The following is a 23,460-nucleotide window of genomic DNA, read 5'->3' on the forward strand; positions in this document are numbered from 1 at the left end:
AACTGAAAAGCCCCGGTTTCTGGGTTTCAATCTGTGACATGGACTCATAGCAATGGCAGAAGAGGCTTTTCCTTCCTAGATCAGGGCTTTTTTGACTTCCTGATCAGGCTTCAAGGCTGTCTGGAGGCAAAGGGGTTGGATTTAAACTGTGGCACATTTAACCATTCCCCCTCCTGCTGCTCCCAAGACCCATGCAAGCTCCCTCCTGGCTGCTGGCAGAAGCCAGAAAGTAAATCCCAACTCCCTCACTTTGTGCTCTGACAGCAAAAAATGATTCCATAAAACACAGGTCATCAGGGCAGGACCTGGCTCCTGCTGACCCACAGAGCATCATTATTGCTGCGGCTGACTTTGAAGCACTAATTCCTCAGACAAAACAGCCCCTCGATGTTAACGTGGCAGAGAAAAGGGGATTTTAAGCAAATCTGCAAGCGCAAATTCTAAAGGAGGATGGGGAGGTGGTGGTGCATGTGTGCGTTAGACTTCAGTGGTGTTGTCAGGGTACAGAGAGCGCCAGGGTATCCGGAGGGGGGAAGTGAACTCAGTGACACGAAGCAGCAGAGAGTTCACTAAACCAGAGCATTTGCCTTTTGAATCAGGGTCACTTCCAGGCTATTGTTCTCTAGAAAAACAGATCAACTTCAAGTTTTTCTTTTGCACCCTTGGCACTGCATTGCTGACATCATTTTTCTCTGAGATATGGGTCATGTTTGCCCTCAGCTGAGCTCCCTCACCTTTCAATCCCTTTCACGTTTCACACTAATCCACCAACCTTTGGATTCCCCCATGCTATTCCACCCATGCTGGGCAGGAGTGCAGGCTGCTAAAACCACAGACAATTTCCTCTGCACCTTCCCCTTTTCTTGTCTGGTGTATATTTTTCACGTGAAAACCACTTAGCGTGGGACATAACCATTTTTGGCCAGTCTCTTAACTCTGGTCACCTTTTCTTCAAAATACATGGTTTTAACCAGTTGGAGGGAGAACGGGCTTTAGTCTCATTTGTGTTCCCAAAATATCCAGCTACAGGCAAGGCTGCCCCAGCCTCATTTTTGGAAGGAGCGTTTCAGCTAGGTGTTTCAGAGCTCACATTAAGATTGGAGGTTGGCACACAAATGCCACGATACCCTCGGCTTCAGAAGACTCAGCTGTGACAGAAGTTCAGAAATCTAGGGTGCAGAAGGCAGGGCAATGCTAACACTTCCCTAGGGAGATGCTGCTTTCTAGCCCCTACTGTTACCTGGCTCTCGGAGTGAAAACATCTGAATTGTAATCGCTCATCCAAATTTCTAAGCCTTTGGGCCAACCATTGCCACTTCAGATCATCAGTCCATGGCGTGACTCAACAGGCTTAGTCCTTCTCTCCTCATCTGAAACCAGACTCGGAAAGGAGAATCCCTGCAGCTTTCCCCTTGAATTTGCTTCCCATTACACCATGGACTTTTGAGAGCCGATTTTCACTGCGTCCCTTCATTCTCCCCTCCAACTAAGCCTGACTGTGAGCAAGACAGCGTGATTGGATTGCATATGAGAAAGTCATACATGAAGCAAGTGAAACATGCTGCCAAAATACCACTCCCCTCACGGGAAACGAGAGGATTGTATTTCATTTTGCAGTTCACTCAGGTGAATCCCAAAGCCTCTGGCTGCCTGGGAAGCCACCCTCTTTGCTCAGGCACTTTTTGCTAGTGACAATTTACAAATTCAGAGCCTCAACATGCTGTAACAAAGCAAACTCCAGCTGTACTCTGACTGTAAAAGATACGGTGTGGCAGTCTCTGCTTGCTCCTAAAGTTTCTCTTCCACAGTCTCTTCGTCACCAGACACTGGTGACTACTCTGTCAGCTGATAGCAAAGATATTTTAAAGAATTTCTTTTACAGACACAGACCAAATAGCTCCTCTGGCATAAACTCCTTGTGACTGTATTCAAGTAGGGGCTACAGAGAAACCATTTGGGGGGCGAGTCAAAATCAAAGCAAGACTTACATTTAGAATGAGCTGAAGTGGTCGAATCCATTCAGCAGCAATTCTCCGTTTCTGCACTTTTTTTTTTCCCTCCAAATCCATGCCCGGTTTGACTTGCTCACACAAGCAGGAGAGACCTCAGTTCAAGTCCTCTCTGCCTGACTTGAACCATCAGTACCTAAATTCCCTAGTGACACACTCAGACGGGGCAGGGTACACGACTGAGATTTTCTGCTTCCCTCCTCTGGGAGTATTGACCCCAGCAAAATCCTGCTGATTTACACTGATTTAGCTCTGCTCTACTCTTTCCCCAGCTCTTGAGGGAAAGTATCAAGGACAAAAAAAAACCACATTAAAAAGGGAAATAGAGAAAAACTTCTTCTGTAGCACGAATACTTTTGCTTTGAATTCTAAACAAGGTCCCAGGGCACTGAGGTTGTTTTTGTTTTCTTTGATACCAGTGCTCGAAAACACACCAGGAACACCCACTGACCTAAATGCCGTCCTAAGTATGTATCTTGGTTATTATCAGTAAACTGCAAAGATGAACAGGATGCAACCTTCAGAAATCAGGTGGTTTCTGATGGGGGGAAATTGGTGAAGCACAATTATAGTAAACGAAAGCAAACCAAAATAACAGCATCCACGAAATGGATACTAAAAACCTATTATCCTTGTTTACGGTAAAGTTCTTCATGAAAGCAAAGGGAACAAGTGCTTTCTAAACCTAGATGCATCCATTTGTAGAGCATCTCTAAGCATCTACATCTAATTGCTTCTTCCTGGCAGAAGAATTTGATTTTCGTTTCAGAGCTTTGCACCACTCAAGAGTAAGCGAATTCTCACTAGTCCTGTTCAAGGTTAGAGGCCAGAACTTTTAGTGAGGGGATAATCCAGTTATTAAGGCTATTAAGGCCTTAGCCTGCAACATAAGAGACCCCAGGTTGAATTGCCTGGTCTTTCTAGGCTTCCCATGCCAGGTCGTTACTTATAATCGTTTATGTCACTGCAGTAGTTGAGTGTTCTGATTTTCCAGAGCTCTCAGTATCATGGGTTAGAAAGCACTGTCGCAGCTGTAAGTCAGGGAGCTCGCGTTCACTTTTTGTTAGAGGTAAACACAGTAGTGATTAGAAGATGGTGACGTAGTAATAATGCTGTGTCTAAGAGAAATTAATTAGCATAAGAAGTCTGTGATTAAAAATTCCACTTATTTAGCAGATAGAAAAACCCACTGTCTTCCTTCATAAAATAGCCAGGTTAGGTCTCCTGATTTGCAGGTTAACGCCCTTGTCATTTAATCACCTTTTGATTCACTAGAGGAAAGCCAGACAGTTCCAGCGCACTAGGCACTGTTTCTACACACACAGCCTGAAGTCTTAAAAAGCTTCATTCCCGTGTCACAGGCAAAGATGTCAGGCATGCAGATACGAGAGCTCCTGGGAAAATTTAGGAATTCATGGCAGAACAAGGACTAGGTGTAGCCAGCAACAGCTCTCCTAAAACTGTTTGCTGTACACAAAAAAATCAAAAACCTGCCTTTCTATGCAGGTAGATGGCAATCCCTGGGGGATGGCTGGTATTCTCAAGAGTCAGAATGAAGGATTATCATGAAGACTTCACTTCTTCACCACTCCAGTTGCATGGAAATCATACAATCACAACTGATTAAATTCTGTGTACACCTGCTGCTTCTGTTCTGGAAGACGACCATATGTTGTAAATCATTAAGTCAGCAGGGGAATGCCCAGACACACAGACATCCACACGCTTTGCCTGCCAAGTTGGCTGCTGAACCATATAAAGGACATAACTATGCAAACACACGTAAGTGTGGCAGGATTACTTTTTTTTTTTTGTTTACCCTTAAATCCAAGATAAGAAAAGGCTCAGGGTCAGGGTAACCGCAATTTCTGAGTGCCCACACATTCCAGCCCTGTTTTCCTTTGCTAGATTTAGGCTGAAGAAAGCCAGGACAGAGAGCATGCAAACAGCCACGGGAACTCACCGCTTTGAGGATTGCCACTGCGTCCTGCTGGAGCCACGTTGGGTAGACGACCTCATCATTCAGAATGGCTTCAAAGAGGTCGTCCTCGTTCTCTGCCTCAAAGGGTGCGTGGCCACACAGCATCTCATACAGCAGCACGCCCATTGCCCACCAGTCTACGTCAGGGCCGTACAGCATCTCTTGCAGGATCTGAAGAAGGGATGGGGAAAGAAATATCAACCCCGAAGCTTCTTAAACTGAGCAGGGGAGGAAAACGGATTTGGAAATATTAATGCAGAAGTTCTTGCTACATCCTAACAGCGCTCTCTGCTAGACTGGCTGGATGTCCGGGAACATACAAGTGAACGCCCGGATCTGCAGTAAGGTACATCAGATACATTGAACAAGGGCTGAACTAGCTTGGCTACTCACAGAGTCACCTGGGAAACAAGCCTTAGAAATATTGCTAGAGCTCAGCAGGAGAAGGGGCTTTTCAGTGAAACTGGCTGAGCCCCAGAAGTGGCAGAGCAGCCACGTGCGCAGGTTGACACCACTTTTTCCTTGCCTCTGGGAAGGAAATGCTTACCCAGCTCCCATGGCATGGCTTTCAGACGGAGAGGGAAAGGAGCGCAAGTGTGTGAGAAAGGCACAAACGCCAACCACAGACAAAAATTCAATTGTGTTGAAGAAGGATCTGAAACCCTGTCAGAACATCTGGCAGCGTCTGGAGGGCAGCTGTTCCTTAAAGAGGTGTTTATTAATTTGTAGTGAGACTGGGGAATGACAGGGAAGGGGAGGAGGTAGAAAAAGGAACAAGGAAATGAGGGAGAATTCAATCTCCTTTCAAATCAAACTGGGCCAGTATCTGTGTGTGCCTCTCAAGATTTTTGCAGCTGTGCCTCCACTTTTCACCTCACATTTCCTAAAGAAAAACACAGGCTTATCTTGGTGCCTACAGCAGACCCAAGATTTACTTGTGCTTTGCTTGCACGAGGGACTGATAATATAAGCATGCACTTCAGAGCAAAACTTGCACCCAGCAGTCAAATAAGGTGTAGCTAAAGACACCAGAGAGTACACTTGCCGCTCCAAAGCTAACCTACGCTTTTCGTATCGTAACCAAGTTTTCCTGGCCAAAGAAAGGTTTCTTATACCTCTGGAGCGATGTAGTCCGGTGTACCACAGAAGGTGGCTGTGGTAATGCCATCGTGAATGCCCTCTTTGCACATTCCAAAGTCTGCCAGCTTGCAGTGACCCTCGTAGTCCAATAGCACATTGTCCAGCTTCAAGTCCCTGCAACGAGAATTGTTCATCAAGTTGCTACATGCTTCAATCAGCCCCAGCACAAATGGAGGGAGCATCCCAGGCCTCCGAAGCTTAACCTGTAAAGTGGACAAGCCTCAGCATCATAAAAAAATAAACAGAAATCATGCACAAGGGGGTTTCTTCTGCTCCATTTCTTACAAAAGGGAGGGAGGAACAAGCATCATTCTGCCGAACTGCATTTAATATGGGCAGGTGCTATACAAGTTCGCCCACATGGCTTTCCAAACACACCACAAGCCTGGCTGGCAGAGCTCCTGCTCATTTAGCTCTGGGACTCACTGGAACAGAGGTTGCCAGAGCTGTCAAATTGCGTAACGATGTTATGATGCAGCAAAACGCACCGCACAGGACGTGCTCTGTTTCAGCGAAGCGCTCTGCCGGGAGCACACAGCCAAAGTCAGGGAGGTGTGTGAAGCCTTTTCAGAGGGGGAGCAGATTCCCTCTTCTCCTGAGGTGTGGTGGGTCCCAGACTTCCCTGTATCAGGGCAAGCCTGACTGATAAACCCCACCTGGAATATTATCCAAGCTGAGAAGAAAAGAAATTCCCTGCCGAACCATGCCATGTGGGCAGGGGGAATCTTCAGCTGGCATGGGATGCCTCCACCATAAGGCAGAGTCTTAAAGGCCTCCCAGGTGTATCGATTCCAGCAGGACTCCACTCACGTAAGAAGTGATGTCCCCTGTAGTGCTCATTGGGGTGGGGACCTCCTTGCCACTGTCACAAGAGACCTGCTGCCAAACACTATCCTGTACAAGCTGCAGAAAGGCACGTTTTCCAATACGTCACCTCTAACAGCCTGGGAGCTCCTCCTCAAAAGCAGAGATGCCAAAATAACTGAGCCCTAACAAAGCTTATCAGCTTGCCTGACCTTGAGATTGCCTGAGGGAATAGCCCGCAGTCAGCAGTGCCGGTCAGGAACATCACCAGAAGGCACGGGGTCATCTGCAGACTTAGGCAATGCCTTCCTAAAAATACATACCAGCTCGCAGCACCTCTGCTTTTCAGCTGCCAGACAAGTTCCGTACAGTACACATAGGTCACAGTTCATTTTTTGAACCGTCTCAGGTATTTGCCCAAGAGTTGCACAGAGCCCTCACAGCAGCTCTGAGGCAGGGAAGCACTACTATTGCCATTTTACTGAAATGGAGGACTACCTTATAAGCCCAGACAAAGCCACTTTCAAAGTCATTCAGATGTCCAGATAAGGATCAAATAGCCAAACACATCTGAGGGTCTCAGGGCCCCTTTATGAAATCCATGCTGGAACTAGATCCATTTTGTCTTCTGGTTGGACATCTGTTTCCCTGGGAAGGGGGAGCAATGAGGAGGGTGGCAACATAGGTGGTGGCACATCGATATCAATATGAAAATTTATGAGAGAGCTGAAATTTGAATTCAGCTTGATCCTCTTCATTGCCGGTCTATGATCTTAAAGTGAAAATCAGGTGGTCGATTGCTCTGTTTTGCATTGGCATTTCTACAGCCCATGCCACCACGGGATGCCTCCCTGGAGCTTGAGACAGCTCTCCCGTAACTTCACTGTTGCAGTGGAAAAAAAACAATGACACATTGTGTTAGACAATCAGGGCCACATCCTGTCCTAAAGAGATAAGAAAAAGTATTATTAGCCTCTTTTGAACAGATGGAAAAGTGAGGGGTAGAGGTTAAGAAATTTGCCCATGTCCCCAGAGCCAAGACTGAACACCAGCTTCCTGAATTCCAGCTCCAGATCTTAATTGCAAGATCATACGTCCTCTCTCTCCAACTTTAACATGGCACAGCAACATAAGCCAGCAAAAACCCCTCTGTAATGATGCTGCCCTTCCCAGCAGGCCCAGCAGCTATCCGGTGGTCAGTGAAATTTGGATGCCAAGGACAGTGCCCATGCCTGTCTTATGCTGCAGTGTTCGCACTGGGTGGAATGCTCAGCAGAAGACACTTATTTTTCCCCTTCTGAAAAATGAAAAATGTCTGCTAAGGCATGTGGGCAAAGGCTCATCTTGGAAAGGCTTTAGGCGAGCACAGTGAGAGGTATTGTACGTGCTTGCCCATGACAGTACGCCTTCAGCAGCAGTTTACAGCCAAAGCTCCTGTTGCTTTTCCCTGTGGTTCCTGGCAGAGCAGGGAAGCCCTCCGAGCATGAAGGCAGGCCTTGTTTCCAGGAGTCTGCAATGATGTGGTTGAAACGCGCAGTTTATTCTTGGCTCGATTTTAAATGCAGCAAACACCTTTTCGGTCCTGGGTAGGCCTGATTGTTGGGGCGTACCCCTAAGGGTGCAACTGGAAGGGGAATTTTGGTGAACCTGCTTGGAGATCCCCCTTCCAAACCTCCCCTCACTCCTCAAAACATCCGCCACATTCTAGCATGCTTTGGGAATACCTCAAAATACATCTTCCTTATATCCAAGCCAGCAGCAACACAGTCACATACATTGAGTGAGCAGGTTACAGTCCCTCATGGAGAGCCTGAGGAGCAGAGGCAAGATGCAGCAACGAGGCAGGGCCAGCCCTGCAGACCAGATCACCAGCCGCTCTGCCACGTCTCAGCCTCTGACCCACAGCACGTGTACTGCAAAAAGCCCTAAAGCCCCACTAGCTGTATAATGCACAACGTTCATCATCAAGATGGCAGGAGCTTCTGCAGGTGCAAGAGAGCTCTGCGCTTGCTGTGTCCTCCCAGAGCGCCTCTATATATGTAATTGCCATTAAATTTAAACCATCTGCCGCTTGCTGAGCGAGTATAGTTTTAACCACACAAGGCAAATCTCCAGCCTTTTGGCTTCTCTACATTGCACGTTAAACCTATTAAGAGCGCCTGTTGTCTCCTCCTGCAGTTGGAATACTGGCTCCTCCTGACTTCTTTCCAGCAACGTGAAATCCAAAACTTGCATTTTCTATTTTCACATAACCTGTAACGTGACATTAATCTGCTCTCACTTGCTCAGGCACCCTGGCTACGTGCAGATCATTTTAGAAGAGGACCTCCTGTGACCAAAGATGATTTCTCAATGCTGTTGGCTTGGCGAGGCCATAGAAGATGGCCCCATGCATCCCTCTTGGAGCGGTCTTGTGGGCCAGCACAGTGGCAGGCTCAGCCATGTGGCTCCTCTGGAGCCTGCTCTCTCTGGCTGCCCCATAAGAAAAATCTCTGGGAAAGTGGTGGTTTGGGCTCACATTTCAGTATTTGTCTCAAGCGATCACAGCAGTTGTAAGCTCTGTACTTGCTGCTTGACGTTGACAGGTCTCCCCATGCATTGAACCCCATGAACCAGCACAGCCACGTGAGAGGAAAAACACTGACAGGTTTCTGAGATTTACAAGGAGCTCTTCATTTTCGCAGCAAGGATTCCGGGAAGCTGATGAAACTGGAAGTCATCCAGCTCAGAAAGCCCAAACCTACCTCATTTCCTTAATACTTGCATTTTCCATTCAATATTTTTAGCAGCTCGATGAAGCAATAACAGCGGAGAGGTTTTCTGAGGGCTGCATTTCTAAGGCCCTGCCGAGGTCCTGCCTTTCACTGACAAACCTCCACTGGAAAACAGGCTTCATCCTGACTCAGAAAGGCAGCTCTTGCCCTTGCAGGCAGCTACGGCACATCGGCTTAACAGCCTCAGTTTAGTCTAGACCCAGAAGAAATGACAAAACGAGCTGCTTCAGCGTCAGTTGCTGGAAAAGGTGTTCTTTACCCGTCTGCCACTTGAGTTTAATACTCATAAAAAACCCAAAATTACAATTGCAGATGATCCAGTCCTTTTCTGAAGCATCTGTCAAATACAATTTCCCTGCACCAGACAGTTTTTCCAGTAAATAGGTGTTATACATGTACCTGCCACTCACTCTACTCCCATCTTCTCACCCGTGATGTAGAAACTAAATCTGAAAGGATGAAATTTTGGTGGCTTTTTTTTTCCCTCTTCTGGTTTTACCACTCTGTGTTGTAAGGACTGTACATGCAGTAAGGATCTTCTTCACTGGAGTGGCAGAAATGGGCTTCCTGCCTCGGTTCTAGGTTCTCCCAGGTTTGGTAATCCCAAAGGTCCAGTCTAAAGATCATAAAAGCCTGGTGTTCCCATCTCGAGGGAAATCATTTGAGTCATGAAAGATGTAGACACAGAGCAATGAGAGCTAACCACAAATGTAGGTGTGACTAGTGTAAAACTCCAGCCAAATGTACAAAAAAATAAAAATAAATATATATACACAGACATATACACAATTAAAAATAAAATCCCCAAACCTGAAATTAGCTAAATGAGTAATTTGGCCATTTCTGAAAGGGAAAATTTTGCTTTTTCAAGGCTTCAGCATGCAAGGCCACTTAGACACTTGTTTGGAAACACCTTTGGGGTGAGCAAATACGCATTCAAACTGCCTTTGCTAGAAGGGAGTAGATTTTGACTTTTCTCCACCTCTTCTGCTGAAGTCATTTTACTTCATAGAAATACTGAAATCTCCATCACAATGGACAAAAATGTGTTCATACTGCCTGCTCTGGTAGCCAAAGCAATACATGCTTCCACCTCCCGCTCCAGTGAAACTGTAATTATTTTTTGCAAAATGAAGCAACTTCAAAAGAGGAGAACGAAAGACATACAACCTGTGGAATAGCATAGTTGGTAAGATACTTATTAAAGAGGTAGGATTTTTCAAGTTGGAAGCCTTGCTCCAAGTAGAGCAGACAACAGATTTAAACCAGTATTTTGTTTTTGATGAAATAAGGAGAACAGATGGAGGTTTCAGCTTTATGTAAAGCTCTAAGTACTAGTGTGAAGCTAATATAATTCCGATTTCCCTTTGCATTAATTAATAACACCCATACCAAAATATTTTGTTTTACTTGAAACAAACACTCTCTTGAGTTGCAAAAAAATACTGTTGCTTTAAAAAAGCCCAAACAATTATTTTGGGCCCACAAAATCTGAAACAATTTTCTATCTTTCTTTCCACACCAAATTTTGGAGACTCGGATACCAAACTCAAAGCAAATAATTATTTTCACAATTCCATTCCCACCAGCTTTGGACTAGGGACCTCCAACGTTTTGTTCCCAAGATTTCATACCACTTTGGGAAATTAAGGCTATTTCCAATCCCATGTGCCTTGGTTTGTAGAGAACTCACTTAAAAATTCCTTCACAGAAAGTGGTTCACATCTCCCACATTTTTCTAATAACAACCAAACATTATTTATTTTTATGGTCAAGTAAGTTTTTATAACCAGAAACCCATATTATCACAGCATCAAGGAAGAGTTAAGCAAATTCCTAAGCAGTGGGAAAGCGGGCATTAAAAAGTACAGGCTAAAGAAGACACCTGCAATATATTCCACCAGAGCTAAGACATAAAAACCCAGGCTGAGCTGCTGCAGTTTCCTTAGTTGCTACCACATCTTTAGGGTAGGGGGAAATATTGAAATCACACATGAAAAAACAGGTTACTGGCTCTTGAAAGAGGAAGCCACAAAGCAGAGATCAGAAAAAGATCAAGCCGCACCGAACTGGAGAAAACCTGTTTGAAATCCTGAGTTTTGTTGCCAAATAAAAGGACAAGCTGTTGCTCCTTCCCAGCCTCAGAAGCCTCCTCTAATTCAACTACTGTCATACTTTAAAGGTGGAAATCAGGATAGCTGGAGCTTACAGAGGGCGCTTTCTTGGGCTCAGAACCAAGCGAAGAACCGGAGGTAAGACTCAGCACTGTTATACAGCACATAACCAGGGTGTAGCCACTTACACCACCGCTTGGGGCTGACGTGCTGAGATGGAAAGCGTTGGCATTGCTTTATGTGCCCGTAGCTTCACAACGCAATCCCTAAACCCTGTAGGATTTAGTCCATGCGCTCTGTCCTTCCAGGCACCACACAAAGTAACAATGTCAAAATACAGCGCAGGGACTGCAAAACATAACTTCAACCCCTTGCCTTCTCGAAAAACATTCTCTTGGGTAAAGAAAATGTTCCTTTTAGTATCCAATCAGCTTCTGAGGTGCAAACCCATTCAGACCACCAGCATGCATGCAGACAGCCCGACTATGGCAAAGTAATGGGACAAAATGAAGGTAAGATCTCTCCAGATATTTCTAATTCGTAATTACCAGAAAGTAGGAATGAAGCTAGCAAGATGCCCTTCTGCACTGTCCTAACAACCAGAAATTGTTCTCAAAAGCTGACCACGCTTAAGTGTTAAGGAACCGTAAATACAGCCGCAATGGCTCCAGGCTGAACTTCTGCATTTCTCAGAAACAAAGCAAAAGCAGAAATGTGACGTAATGATACAAGAATCCAACTCAGACCCAGGATAAGTGGTATGAGCGAGTGAAACTCCATTGCAAATTAACACTCATTGCTGGGCCATACAACAGGAGACGGCCCGTCCTCGCCAGCTGCTTTGCACAGCCGTGTGAAGCAGAGGAGCCTTGTGGGGAAGGTCGATCCCACAGGCATCTCGGTACCTGAGCAGTCGCCCAGCCAGCAGCCCAGCACCATTCCTGGGGATTTTACAGTCTCATTCCAGCACAGCACATCCTACAGACTCCACAGAGAGCTGCAGAAGGGGAACGTTGCAGAATATAACAGAGTTCCATGGCTTTTCTCTGCTTGACCTACCCCACCCACACTGTCACGCGAAGCACAAACCTTTTGAAATGCTCTGCACCCATGTGTTAGGATAAAGGCAGGATGGATTACAGCCACCCAGCCTCCAAAGCAGACTCCACCTCTCTTGCAGACACCAAGATGGTATAGAGTGATGCAATACGGATTTACGTCCGAGGTCAGATAGAACGCTAGAACGCTGAACTTCCCTGAAAACTCACACCAGAGCACGTGGCCAAGGGCCACTCCACGGGTGTCTGAATTTGTGTAAGACAGAGCAAGATCCTCATACCCACCTGCATCTGTGCTCTTCAGCATGTCCAAAGGCACTCTGTATCAGTCTTAGGCACTCACAGGGATAAGTCTGTTTAAGCTTTAAAATACATTCTTGCTCTGCTGCTTGGGCTTCAGACTAAAAGCCGATTGGCAAGCATTTGTATCCATAAACGCTCTGTTATTGCATTTTAATCTTAAAGTTAAGCAGCCCTTCAAGCATGAGGGCAAGTTTCTACAAGCCCTCTGCCCGGGTTAAGGCAGCACCATGGGGTTTTTGGTGGAGATGGGCTGGAACCCAGCGCTGCCGGCTCCCCATCTGCCTGACCCCTTCCTGCTGGCAGGGTCTCACTGGAAGCCAATTCCACATACCACATCAGAGCACTGGTCCCCTCCCGGCACTCCCTGGGCTGCCGTTCTGGAGACTAAGCCGAGTCCAAGGCACTGAGTTTTCTTACAGCAAAGGAGCTGGCATTACCTGGGATCCAAGACCTCTCTGATGGTTTGAAGTGCCAGCAGTCCCACCTCCCCTCCCTCTGGGCACTTCAGAAAAGCGTCTGTGGAAGCTAACACAATTACCAACATGATTTCACTGCTACTGAGATGAATGGGCATGATTCATCCTCCAGTTAAATTAGAGTGGTAGGCTAAAGTATACAGGCGTAGACTAAAAATCCCCTCAGCATACCACAATAGATAATCACAAAGCTTCCACCACATTAGTGGGTCTGAACCTGAGTGGTACAGATCCAGTGGGACCCCGTGGGTGCCCTGAGTCCCTTCAGGGTCAGGCACACCTATAAGCTTTCCCTTCATTATATTCATGGCAGCTGTAAGAAAGCTAATGATAGTTTCCAAAGGCAGTTTTACAAGGGCAAAAAGACACTTTTGTGTAATGGGGCAGCTGAGAGCTGGAGCCATTACTGCTGAAACACAGATGCGCTGGAGGTTACTACGTTGGAGTAATCCCAAAGATGGCGCAATCCATATGTATTTATATGTCCACATTTGTGTGCGTACATTTTTTTTATATATATGTATACATAATATATATATTATTTGCTGCACTTTTACGTGGGATTCTAGTCAGGAAAGAGGAGTTACACTTGAGGTCTTTCCCCGAATCCCAGAGCAAACGTCCGCCCATTTACTATGGAAAGGGGAGAGGTGGACAGAAAAAGGCTTCGTGTCCACCTCTTGGTATGCATGCCAGGCGCTCCCTCTCCGGATGAGCCGCCAGCCTAGTCCTGTGATAGACTCCTCAGTCCCACTGGGCAGCAACACTGGAATTTGCTGGCCCTGAAACATCACTTGCTGAGTTGTTCCCAACAGAGCTTCTATTTTACCCTTGCCAGAAAAAGAGGGAAAGAGGGAAAAAAAAAAAAAAACAACCCACACCACCAACGCTTCTTTCTGTGAGTCCCCTTGCCTGAAATCTTCAGAGAAGGCATACAACAGACTTGAGACCCAAATGCACGAACAAGAATCAGGTGTGGACTTATGACCGACGGTGCCAAGAGAGATTAAAAAGCATAAGCCTGTTATGTCACCTTGACAAAAATAGCCCGATGTTGATTTGTAGCCTGATACAGAAATTAAAATGAAATCAGGCTTGTGCCCGCAGTACAACAAGATCTCAATGCTTCAAGACAAAGTGAAAGAATTACCCAAGATCAACCATCACCAACTGCCCACAGCCCACCATAAGAGCTGCTAGAAGGCCCTGCCCCAGCTCCAAGCTCTTCTGGTAAGATAAGGGTTGGAATGTGTTGCTGAAAAGGCTCCTCTTTGCACCCAGACAGAGTGACATGTCCCCATTTCACCGCTGTGTGCCACTAAGCCTGCCCTGGGGGAATCGGACTCACACCAAAGCAACTCTCCTGCGCTCTCACTGCTAATCCCACAGCTGTCATGAAATCCACCCTCCCCACACTTGGCATCTTAGGAGGAATGTTTCACTCCAGGAAATATCAAAGGAAAAAAAACAAACAACAAAACAACAAACTAAAGAAAAGGTGGCCCTACCCATCATGATCATGGTGCAGACTGCCTCTGGCAACAGCTTGGGCAGCAAACAAACCTGTGGTGGTACTGGTAATGCCAACAGGGCTTTGTGGGGAAGACTCTCCTGCTTTGAACCTGTATGTCTAGTCAGGCAGACTTCTCCATATTCATCTGATACGGACAAGATTCACATTACTCTGAGCCTGATCCTGAATCCAGGGAAATCAGTGGAAAAAAGTCCTGTCAGGTTCAGTTGATTTTGGATTAGGCTCTTAGAAAAAAAAAAAAAAATATTACTTAACCTTATTAAGGCTCTGAATTACAGATCCAGATTTATAAAGCTAAGGCTATAGGTGCTAATCTCCTTTCTATAATGGAACAAACAAAGCTGAAGGAAGAAGTACTGTATTTTTAGATGGGATTTTTAAAAGCACTTTGCTTTGGCCTGTAGATTTCCACTGCCAAATTTACTATTAACTTCTGAAGGAGCAATAGTGGGCTAGCACAGACGCTTTTGAAAATCCCACCATCTGCACTGAATTTTTCTGCACATGGTGAAAGAGCAGTCTCTGTGCTAGTGACGCATTGTGGACACAAAGCACACAGGCACCTCAGTCCTGTGCAGGAGGGGGTGATGTCTAGCCCCCCCGGAACAAAATTTAAATATAATTCCTAGGAGAAGCTGTCTTGAGAGTTGTTTCTTTAAAAAACTGAGACTATCACTGATGTCATTGATTCTCTTTTTTCTAAGACTCCAGTGAACCTTCGGGCAAACAAAATGCTTTCCTGACTGCTCTTATCTCCCTGTTTTTCACCACAACAATCGCTTAAATAGCAGCAGTGAAATCAGATGGAAGAGGTATTCATAGGAGCCTAGCAAATGGGTCATTATCCCAAGATTTAGTTTCTCATTTTACGTGGATTACTGTTGCCATCACTCATTACAGGTGATTCACCCAGGGCTGTGTGAAGCCCAAGTATCCTGGATGAGCAGGGCAGAGCCAGGTGAAATTCCTGGCTGGGCATGCCGAGCTCTCTGCAATCCTGCTCCCATTTCTGGGGACTCCTCCCAAGCTGCCTGCGTGCAGGAACCACCAACATTGTGCCGGGCCAACAGGGACAGACCAGAGCCCATATGTCACCCCAAATGCCATATGGGCAGCAAAGACACCTCAAAATGCCCATGTACAATGCTCGCTGGTATTGTTCCCATACAGGTACTCAACCCACGAGTCTCGTTGGTCAGGGCTCCCTCTCCAACTAGCACAGGCAGACAGGTGCCTTCCCAAGGCAGTTCAGCCCCTCTAAAATTTGACTCACCAGCTGACAAGGCTATCTAAGTTCCCAAATTAGGTGCCTCAGCAGGTTGCCCGATTGCAAGCAAAGCAGAAATAACTTAGAGCAGAAGTCAATCAATGCTCAGCTGACATGGCTACCATGCACAAGAAGCTGCCAACTCCCTTGTTCCTGTAATATATGAAACAAATGAATCAGAAAATGAAAATAAGCACTGTCTTGACTGACCTCATCTGGAAAAAGGATAGAAATGGGACCTGAATGAGGAAAGTCTGTCTTTACACTGCTCACCTCTTGAGTTTTTAGCGCATAGATTTGTCATGTCCCTCCATGAGAGTCACTGCAACCCAACTGGCATCTCCCCAGTGCAGTAGGGCACTTTGGCCTCTACAACGTATGACCATGCAGGAGGATACCCAGTGGTACTCTGTGTCTCTGGAATATACCTCCTGGCACGACTCAGAATTCTATGCTGAGTAGACACAGCCAACACTAAAAGATTGCTTTCCCGGCCAACTATTACAGTCTTTCCCCTGATAAACCAGCCAGTCCCTCCACAGCCATCTACAGTCACATCCTTGCAACATGAAGAGTCAGCGACCCTTTCTTTTCATCACCCAATACACAGAGTATCAACTCCGGGGGGGAACTGGGAAGTTTGCGTAAGGGAAGCACAAGGGGCATTTTCAGGACAGGAATGGGAATAATGACTAACACTAGCATGCAGCAAGCTCCAGCTAAGATGGAAATTTGGGGGTGTTACCCATGAGTAGCACATGCCTTGCAGTTGGCTGATGTAGAGTCAGTTCACGCTATGACTACATGTGTTCACCCTTCTTTCCAGTACCAGGATGCCTTGCTTACTGGAAGGTATCTGTGACAACTGTTATTACCTCAGCCTTTTTCAGGCCAACGCTAGACTACAGGACTCTCTGATTTTCCTATTTTAACTGGGGAAGATCTGAAGCTGTCAGGTCCCTCTCACTTAGGCCATGATCATATGCTTGAGTGCCCCTTTCTGCAGTAAGAAGGCACCACAAATCTTCACTGAAACTTATTTCTAACCTAGGAAGACAAGAAACAACAGACAGAAATCTTGGCTGAGAGCTGTGACGGCACCACACCAGATCAAAATTCAGAATTAAAGATTTTGTATCTAAACCTCCCATGTTTACACAGGCCAGAAATGCACAACAATACACATTTTCTACCACAAAACAAAAGTTAGTCAACTTGAAGGCAAGATGTTTTTCAAAAAACTCCTTGTCTGTTCTTGCTAAAGGTACACCGAGGTGGCATCTAAAGTGCATTGTTTTTTAGCTCATGTTCTCATCAAAGTTTAGCACACTCCACCTATAAGGCTATATTTTTATTTTGTGGCAGGAAAGCAGTTCTTAATGTTATTGACAATTCCAGTGGGTTCAGTCATCAAGTGCTTCAAACTCATCTACACGGTCAAGTGCCGCTACTCTCAGACTGGACTGCTGTTTTCAGATACTCTCCCCATGAATAAATAATTGATTGAGGACTAATGGAAGACCATAGAGGCTCAGGGAAAGCAGAATGACTCTTTACTGGCCTGAGGAAAAGGAACAAAAAATGGAATTATTTTAATTTTAACATGCTGAAATGCATCACCCACAAAAGATACATTAAAGCTAATGAATTCCTGGAACTGTTCTAGATAGGCTATGCAGGCAAGGAGCAATAGGTGACCTGTATGCACTCTGCACTTTAGAGACACCACACACGTGCAGTTTACCTGTCCCCCATTTCTGTTCTCAAGCAGACCTCACAGTGCTTTACTTTACAAATGGTTTGCAAACTTCTTCACGATTTTGTGTGAGAAATGATTTCACGGTAGGGTTGTCAGAACTGAGAATGCTGCACAGGGGATGGCAGTGCGGGTGCTGCAGGGTACTTTGTGCTAGCCTGTAACAGGAAAGCAACCACACCATGACACAGCAGCTACTTTCACATCAAGATTACATCCACGTGCACTGGGAATCAACTTTTAAACACAGGGTTACTCTCACTTCCCACCCCACATTGTCCCTGTGGTGACTTGGGAAACACCACAGTGATATGAATGCAAACCCAGCTTATTTCCTCTCCAGCCAATTCCTTAATTTTGTACTATTGGTTTTGAGTCTCTGCGTTTCCATCGCACATGCCTGCGTCTTCACAGCCACCCCTGCTATGTGGAACTCAACCCTTGAGCATGGTTCTCTGCTCCCAAACCAAGCACTTGCTGTCACTCCTGGAACTGCTAGCACCTTTCACCGTGGCTGGAATGACTCAAAACAGAAAACGCCCAATAAGAAGACAACTCTTATCAACAGCCTTTCATTCCCCCATAGCAACCAAAGCATGCTCCCAGAGCAGCTCTGCCCGGACACGGAGCAGTTGCAGCTGACACCCAGTATGATGTTTGGATGCAGCAGGCTCTGCCCCAGAGCTAATCCAAGCTTCAGGAATCAGCCAGAAACACTTTCCACTGTGCATCCCCAGATGAGCCTGTATAACAGATTTCTTCGCCAAGCGCTTCTCCACCCCAGCTTTCTATCTCAAGGCAAAGCACTCCACAGCCTGGCGGCTCTGGTGCCCACACGGCACCTTCATTCCAGACGTCAGAGCTCCGGCACTAGTGACACATTACTCAAACACGCGGTGACTTGCTGTTAAATCCAGCAGCCGAGCAAGCAGAGCTTCCCTTTGTCCTTGCTTGCACTGGGCAGCTGGAGCTTTTTCTGGCACTTGACTAGCAATCCTGTGGCTTTTGCCTCATGTGCAGAAACGAGACAGAAGATGGATTCAAGCTTAGCTTCTTCCCGCATCTGTGCAGGAAAGGGTTCGGGTTTAGCACTGGCCAGCCACTAAGGTGCCAGCAGGGCTGCTTTTTGTAAGCTAAAGATGGCAACGCCCCTCTTCCTGGTGATTTAAGCCTTCTCCTCCAGCAGCACGGCCACATTGCCTTCCTACCTGAACTTGCCCTTCCATGCCCTGTCCCATCTATGCTTTTCAGGCCCGCGAGGGTGCTGCATGCCGGACAGGCACAGTGCCCTCCAGGGAGGTGCGGCGATGGAGGTGGAGCGCTTCTCCACATGCTACTACCAAGCTCGGCAGCAAGAGGAAGGCCTTGTGCATGGCACAGCTGCAGCCTTCAGCCTCGGCAGAGGACAGCACTTCACGTTACTCGTGTCGCAAGCAATTATAGGAACCGATTTCCCGGGTTGCTCTGGTTGCGTGGTGGCTGCCTGCAGTGCTACCACAGGACTTCAGCTGGCCCCCGTCCTCACTATCGCACCTTTTTTTGCCGAAAAGCACCCTGCTTTTTGCCAGACTGCAGTGCATTTGCTCGTATCACACGTTCCCCTGCTCTGCAGCACCATCCCCTTACACAGGCTGAGCCATTCCTAGGATCAAGTACCACTCGGGTGAGCAAGACTGGAAAAATCTGCCCCCTCTCCATGCGAGTCCTATATTGGCCTGCTGTTGGTATAAACCACAGATTACTTCATGACTTTCTGGCACCCACAATCTACATCATCAGCCAGTGAGTGGGATGGGTCAGATACACATGAGAGCGCCTGGGTGAAACCACAGAAGGGTTAACCCTGCTGCCAGCTGAGAGAAAACCCAACCGTACAGAGGGATCTCAGAGGAGCCAGAGGCTGTGACTCACCGGGAGGGGCTGCACAAAAACAGAGCTTTCAGTGAGGCCCACAGGAATTTCTTTACAGAGATTCTTCCCCCAGAGACAGGCAAGGGAAGGCGCCTCACCTTTCCCATCACTGAGAGGATCTGGCGACTGGCCTGCCAGGAGGGCAACCGCTATTGTCCAGCAGGTTGTTTCCAGTCTGGCTAAAAATGGGATGACAGGAGACTAATTGCTCCACTGAAGAAAAAAAAAAAAAAAAAACAAACAACAAAACAAAACAGTCTGGAGTGACCGAATTATTTTGTAGACTGTTGTTGTTTGGGTTTCTTTCCATCCTGGCTTAACAAGCATTAATGACTTCAGTTGCAGGAGGCTGGGGGGAGGAAAGCCATTAGGGTGAGAACATGATCCACACAGACGTCTCTCACCCAGCACACACTTCTGCCTCAGACAACCTCTTACAGGCGTGGTGGCAACAGCGCGTTGCATCCGTCCATCCATCCCTCCCTCCTCTGGCCCTTCAGAATGAGGAAACGTTAAGTTTTCCTTTTAATCCATCTGACTGGAGGTGCCAGCCTTCCCGCAGCTCAAATACTTTAGCGTGCTAGCTATGCTCAGCAGCGTCTCCAGAAAAACTGCTGTCCCTTCTCAGTGGCAGGGAAACAAAGGGAAAATGTCCCAAAGGAGCAGATACTCCAGGAGAAAGCAGTACAACCCAAAGCCTGTAAAATAAAGTTTGTTTGTTTTGCTTGCAGAAGCCACACTGAAACTTCTGAGACTACTTCTGGCATCCGGAGAGACAGAATTAAACCTAAAGCCAAGACACATAATTAATGTTGAAATTCTTCCTTACATAACAGTGCCTGGGACGCAGCCAACGCTGTGGACGGCCCTGCCAACACAGGCCAAGGAAAAGCCTGCGAGCGAGCGATGCCTGTGTTATACCCAGTAGCTACAGGCATCCTTACGTACTCAGTGTGGACTTCAGGGAATTAGGGATCAGGAGCCTACGGGAATTATGTGCTCCCATCTACTCGAATGACGGACAGCCATCTAGTAACTGGACACATGCCCCAGGGAACAGAACAGCTTGAACCACCCCAAACCACGGCAAGGTCCCAAGGAAGACACAAGCAGAGCAAAGACTTGGAAATATTAAGAGCTTCCCTTGGGAAGAGGTGGAGAATTTCAGTGTAAGTCTGGTTGTAAGACAGTGAAGAGAAAGTAGGGAAGGCTCTCAGTCAGTCAAACAAATACTTCAATTAAACTGTCCTAGACATGACAGAACATGGAGATACGTGATACTCCATGCCACATTTAACTCATGTAGAGGTAACACCTAGGCCTCCAGAAACTGCCATTTGACATTCCCTCCCTTTCACACGTCCCCCGTCCAATGTCGGCTTACTGGTTTGTGGCAATGGTTGGAATTTGCTGTCTTGCTTCTTGGCCAGCAGGGATCCAGAGATGCCACCAGCTGATGCCGGGAAGCAGCAGCCAACAGTTCTGGCAGTTCTCCTGCCGGCCCTGTGGCTTGGGGAAAGCCGTCAGTCCTGAAGGACCCCAGAGGCAGCTGTGATTGGAGATGATGAGGTGCAGTAAATAGGGCAGGCTGCAAGACAGTTTTTGACTAATTTTTATTACAAAATACCTGTCTTTCCCCCTAGTGCTATCCCTGTCAGGGTAGTCACCAATTTGAGCATCGGTGAGCAGGACAATTGCACTAGATCAAAAGAGCGTAGGGGGACATGCAACACAGAGGATCTCCACTCATGAATCAGACTTCAGCCCACTCGAGCTCCAGATGTCTTGTGGCTTCAGAGGTTCAAAAGCCGATCTCACTTTGCTCCGACGCCTTTCCAAAACATGATTTCCAACAAGAAGCCCAAGTTAGCATTGCTTTTCCGAAAGCAGACAGAGAAGTATGTTTCAAGTGACTCAGCCACAGATAAACGCTATTTATTTATCGGATACGGTGCAATAAAGGCTTATTTGGCACTTTCTCTTTGTGTAGGGGTAGGGGAAAAATTGTTAGTTCAGGTATGAGTTACTCCAGTCCCATCTCAAACCTACCACCAGCAGATTGGCTGCATCAATCGGCCATCACAGCTTTGCAGCTAACTCTGCAATTCAAGGCATGAGTTGGACCAGCTGAAGCTTCACTGGCTTGCTGCATCTCAAGCAGCACAACGGAGATGGCGAGCTGTAACCCTCCCAAGGGGGTTGGCCCTGGCCCCAAAGAGACCCCAGAAGGAGCAGGACTGGCAGGCTCTTGCTCCATGCTCGGGGCAGTGCCGTGCTCTAGCCTTCGCGGTGGGTGGGCTGTCTCTTTGGGAGTTTGGCCAGCTGGCATGAATCAGAGCAGCTCCTTGGCTTTCTCATTTATCAAGGCTGGGCAGAGAAGCAAGAAGCAGGAGTCAGCTGCCAAGATCTTTGCTCCCCTCTGTGCTCAACAGTGGCTGAAGGTAGAAATTCTGGCTGTAAAGCTGCTGTTTGGGCACCATGTTTTGAACTAGTGATATGAGAAGTACTGAAATGGGGAGCTCCAGCGGGGAGAATGGTTATAAAGGAAGAGGGAAAACTTAATAGAAGGTGCATGCAATGGCAAAGGGTAAATTAAGTTGATAAGATTGTATCAAAATCCCCAAAACATAGATAAGCACACAATTCCTCAACTTATGGTCAAGAGATACTGACAAGCAGAAATACAAAGCAGACTAATTCAGCTTTTAGGCACAAGTCAACAAGGACACGGGACCTTGCTATATTTTCTTACTCAGGTAAATGTCAGAAGGAATGTAACCAGATCCAGAGACGGGAGGAGAAAACCTGAAGCCCGCACGTTAAATGTCACACACCAGCTCGGACTCTAACACGGGTGCCAGAGAGCCTGCATGCCGAAATATGCTGCAGCCTTGCTACGACAGCTCACATAGGCTTACTTAAAAGCCCATGAAGAGTTTAAAGGGATCGCTTCCTACCACCCCTTCTACGTCACAGGTTTGCACATGGAGTAACTTCCCCCTACTACCTTGCACAGCTTACCCTGCTTTTCCCAATTTCCTCCCCCATCCCCTCCCTCCAGCCTCCTTCCTTTTCAATCACAGCAGACAAAGAAGCCATGACCCACTTTGGCAAGGCATCATGACACTTCTGCCCTCCCCAAAATGGTGTACATCAGAAAAGGCTCCGATGCAAACATTCACATCCTTTATTGGATGGACTTTGCCAGGGCAGTATGCCTGGATCAGAGATTTAACTAGTAAATAACCTCTCCTAGCTGGAAGTAATTTTCCTGATTCAGGAGCACTTCTCTACTGTGCTGCTGAGAGATTTGTGAAAGCAGCTCTAGCTGTTAATAATAAATTGCGCTTGTGAAACTTTAATTGATTCAGAACAAATCAGCTCAGAGCGTGGAGAACCTCTGTGGTTTTGAATATATCACACCTTGTACGCAGTTGAGACTTGAAGGCTTGCTCCCGTTTCCATTGTCAGCTGGAATACTGCCACCTGCTTTAGTGTAATAATAATCGGGTAATACAATTCCGAGACTAAATTGTGCCTTTAGGCGCAGCCTCAGAAGAGGAGAGGATCTTGATCCCATTAACAGCAAAGGTGTTACGACTCAGAGGCCAAATGATGAGTAATGCTTTCCCCTTGTTCCATGGGAACGGGCTTCGCAATCTGCATCCTGGCCCACACCAGCAGCTAACTACAAGCCCCAGCACCAGCTTGGCTGGCACGCAGATGGCAGAAGCAAAGCTGTGCCCACTGTCCTGCCCCGAGCGCCGCTGGTAGGAGATGGAGGAATTTTCTCCCACAGAAATTTTGAACTGTAAAGCAGACAACAATTACTGCAGTGTTACCACGTAATAGTTGAAATTTCCTACTGTGTTATTATCCTTAGTTTCTTTCTGCAGTCATTACAGGCAGCTGATGACGTTGCACTAGAATCTGAAGACAAGGCGTTTCAATTACACCATAGGTATTAAAAGTTGCTGGGTGACTTTACAAAAGCCCTCTGTTTGCATAAAACCAGAGTATCTACATGCTCACTGGCATAAAGAACAAAATCTAAACACTGGTATTATTGACCAAGGAAACATCAGGTGCTGATCTTGCTACAGCTAAAAAAATAAGTCGAATTCTCCCCAGATAGCTACGGCAGTTGCTGCAGGCCAAGTATGTCAACAATACTGATTTTCTCATTGTCTCCCTTACATATACAGTAGCTTCACCCGCTGCAACACATCATGTTGCAAGAAATCTTCCATTTCACCAAGTTAGAGGGAGCCAATGCAACAGCATTTTGTTGGCACAATCTTTGTTTTAAAAAATTCTACAAAGCATTTATTAA

General features: G+C 46.7%; 1 protein-coding gene across 1 annotated transcript in view; it reads right to left on the reverse strand.

Moving 5' to 3' along the window:
* PRKCH (protein kinase C eta) overlaps positions 1-23,460 on the reverse strand; it is a 119,557-nt gene that overhangs the window by 15,700 nt on the left and 80,397 nt on the right. The window contains exons 11-12 of the mRNA XM_054200116.1: positions 5,106-5,244; positions 3,973-4,161 (exon numbers count right to left, since the gene is read on the reverse strand). Coding sequence (XP_054056091.1) covers positions 3,973-4,161; positions 5,106-5,244 — 328 coding nt within the window. The remainder of the gene's footprint in view (positions 1-3,972; positions 4,162-5,105; positions 5,245-23,460) is intronic.

Source organism: Rissa tridactyla, chromosome 4, assembly GCF_028500815.1.
Source record: "Rissa tridactyla isolate bRisTri1 chromosome 4, bRisTri1.patW.cur.20221130, whole genome shotgun sequence".
NCBI lineage: Eukaryota > Metazoa > Chordata > Aves > Charadriiformes > Laridae > Rissa > Rissa tridactyla.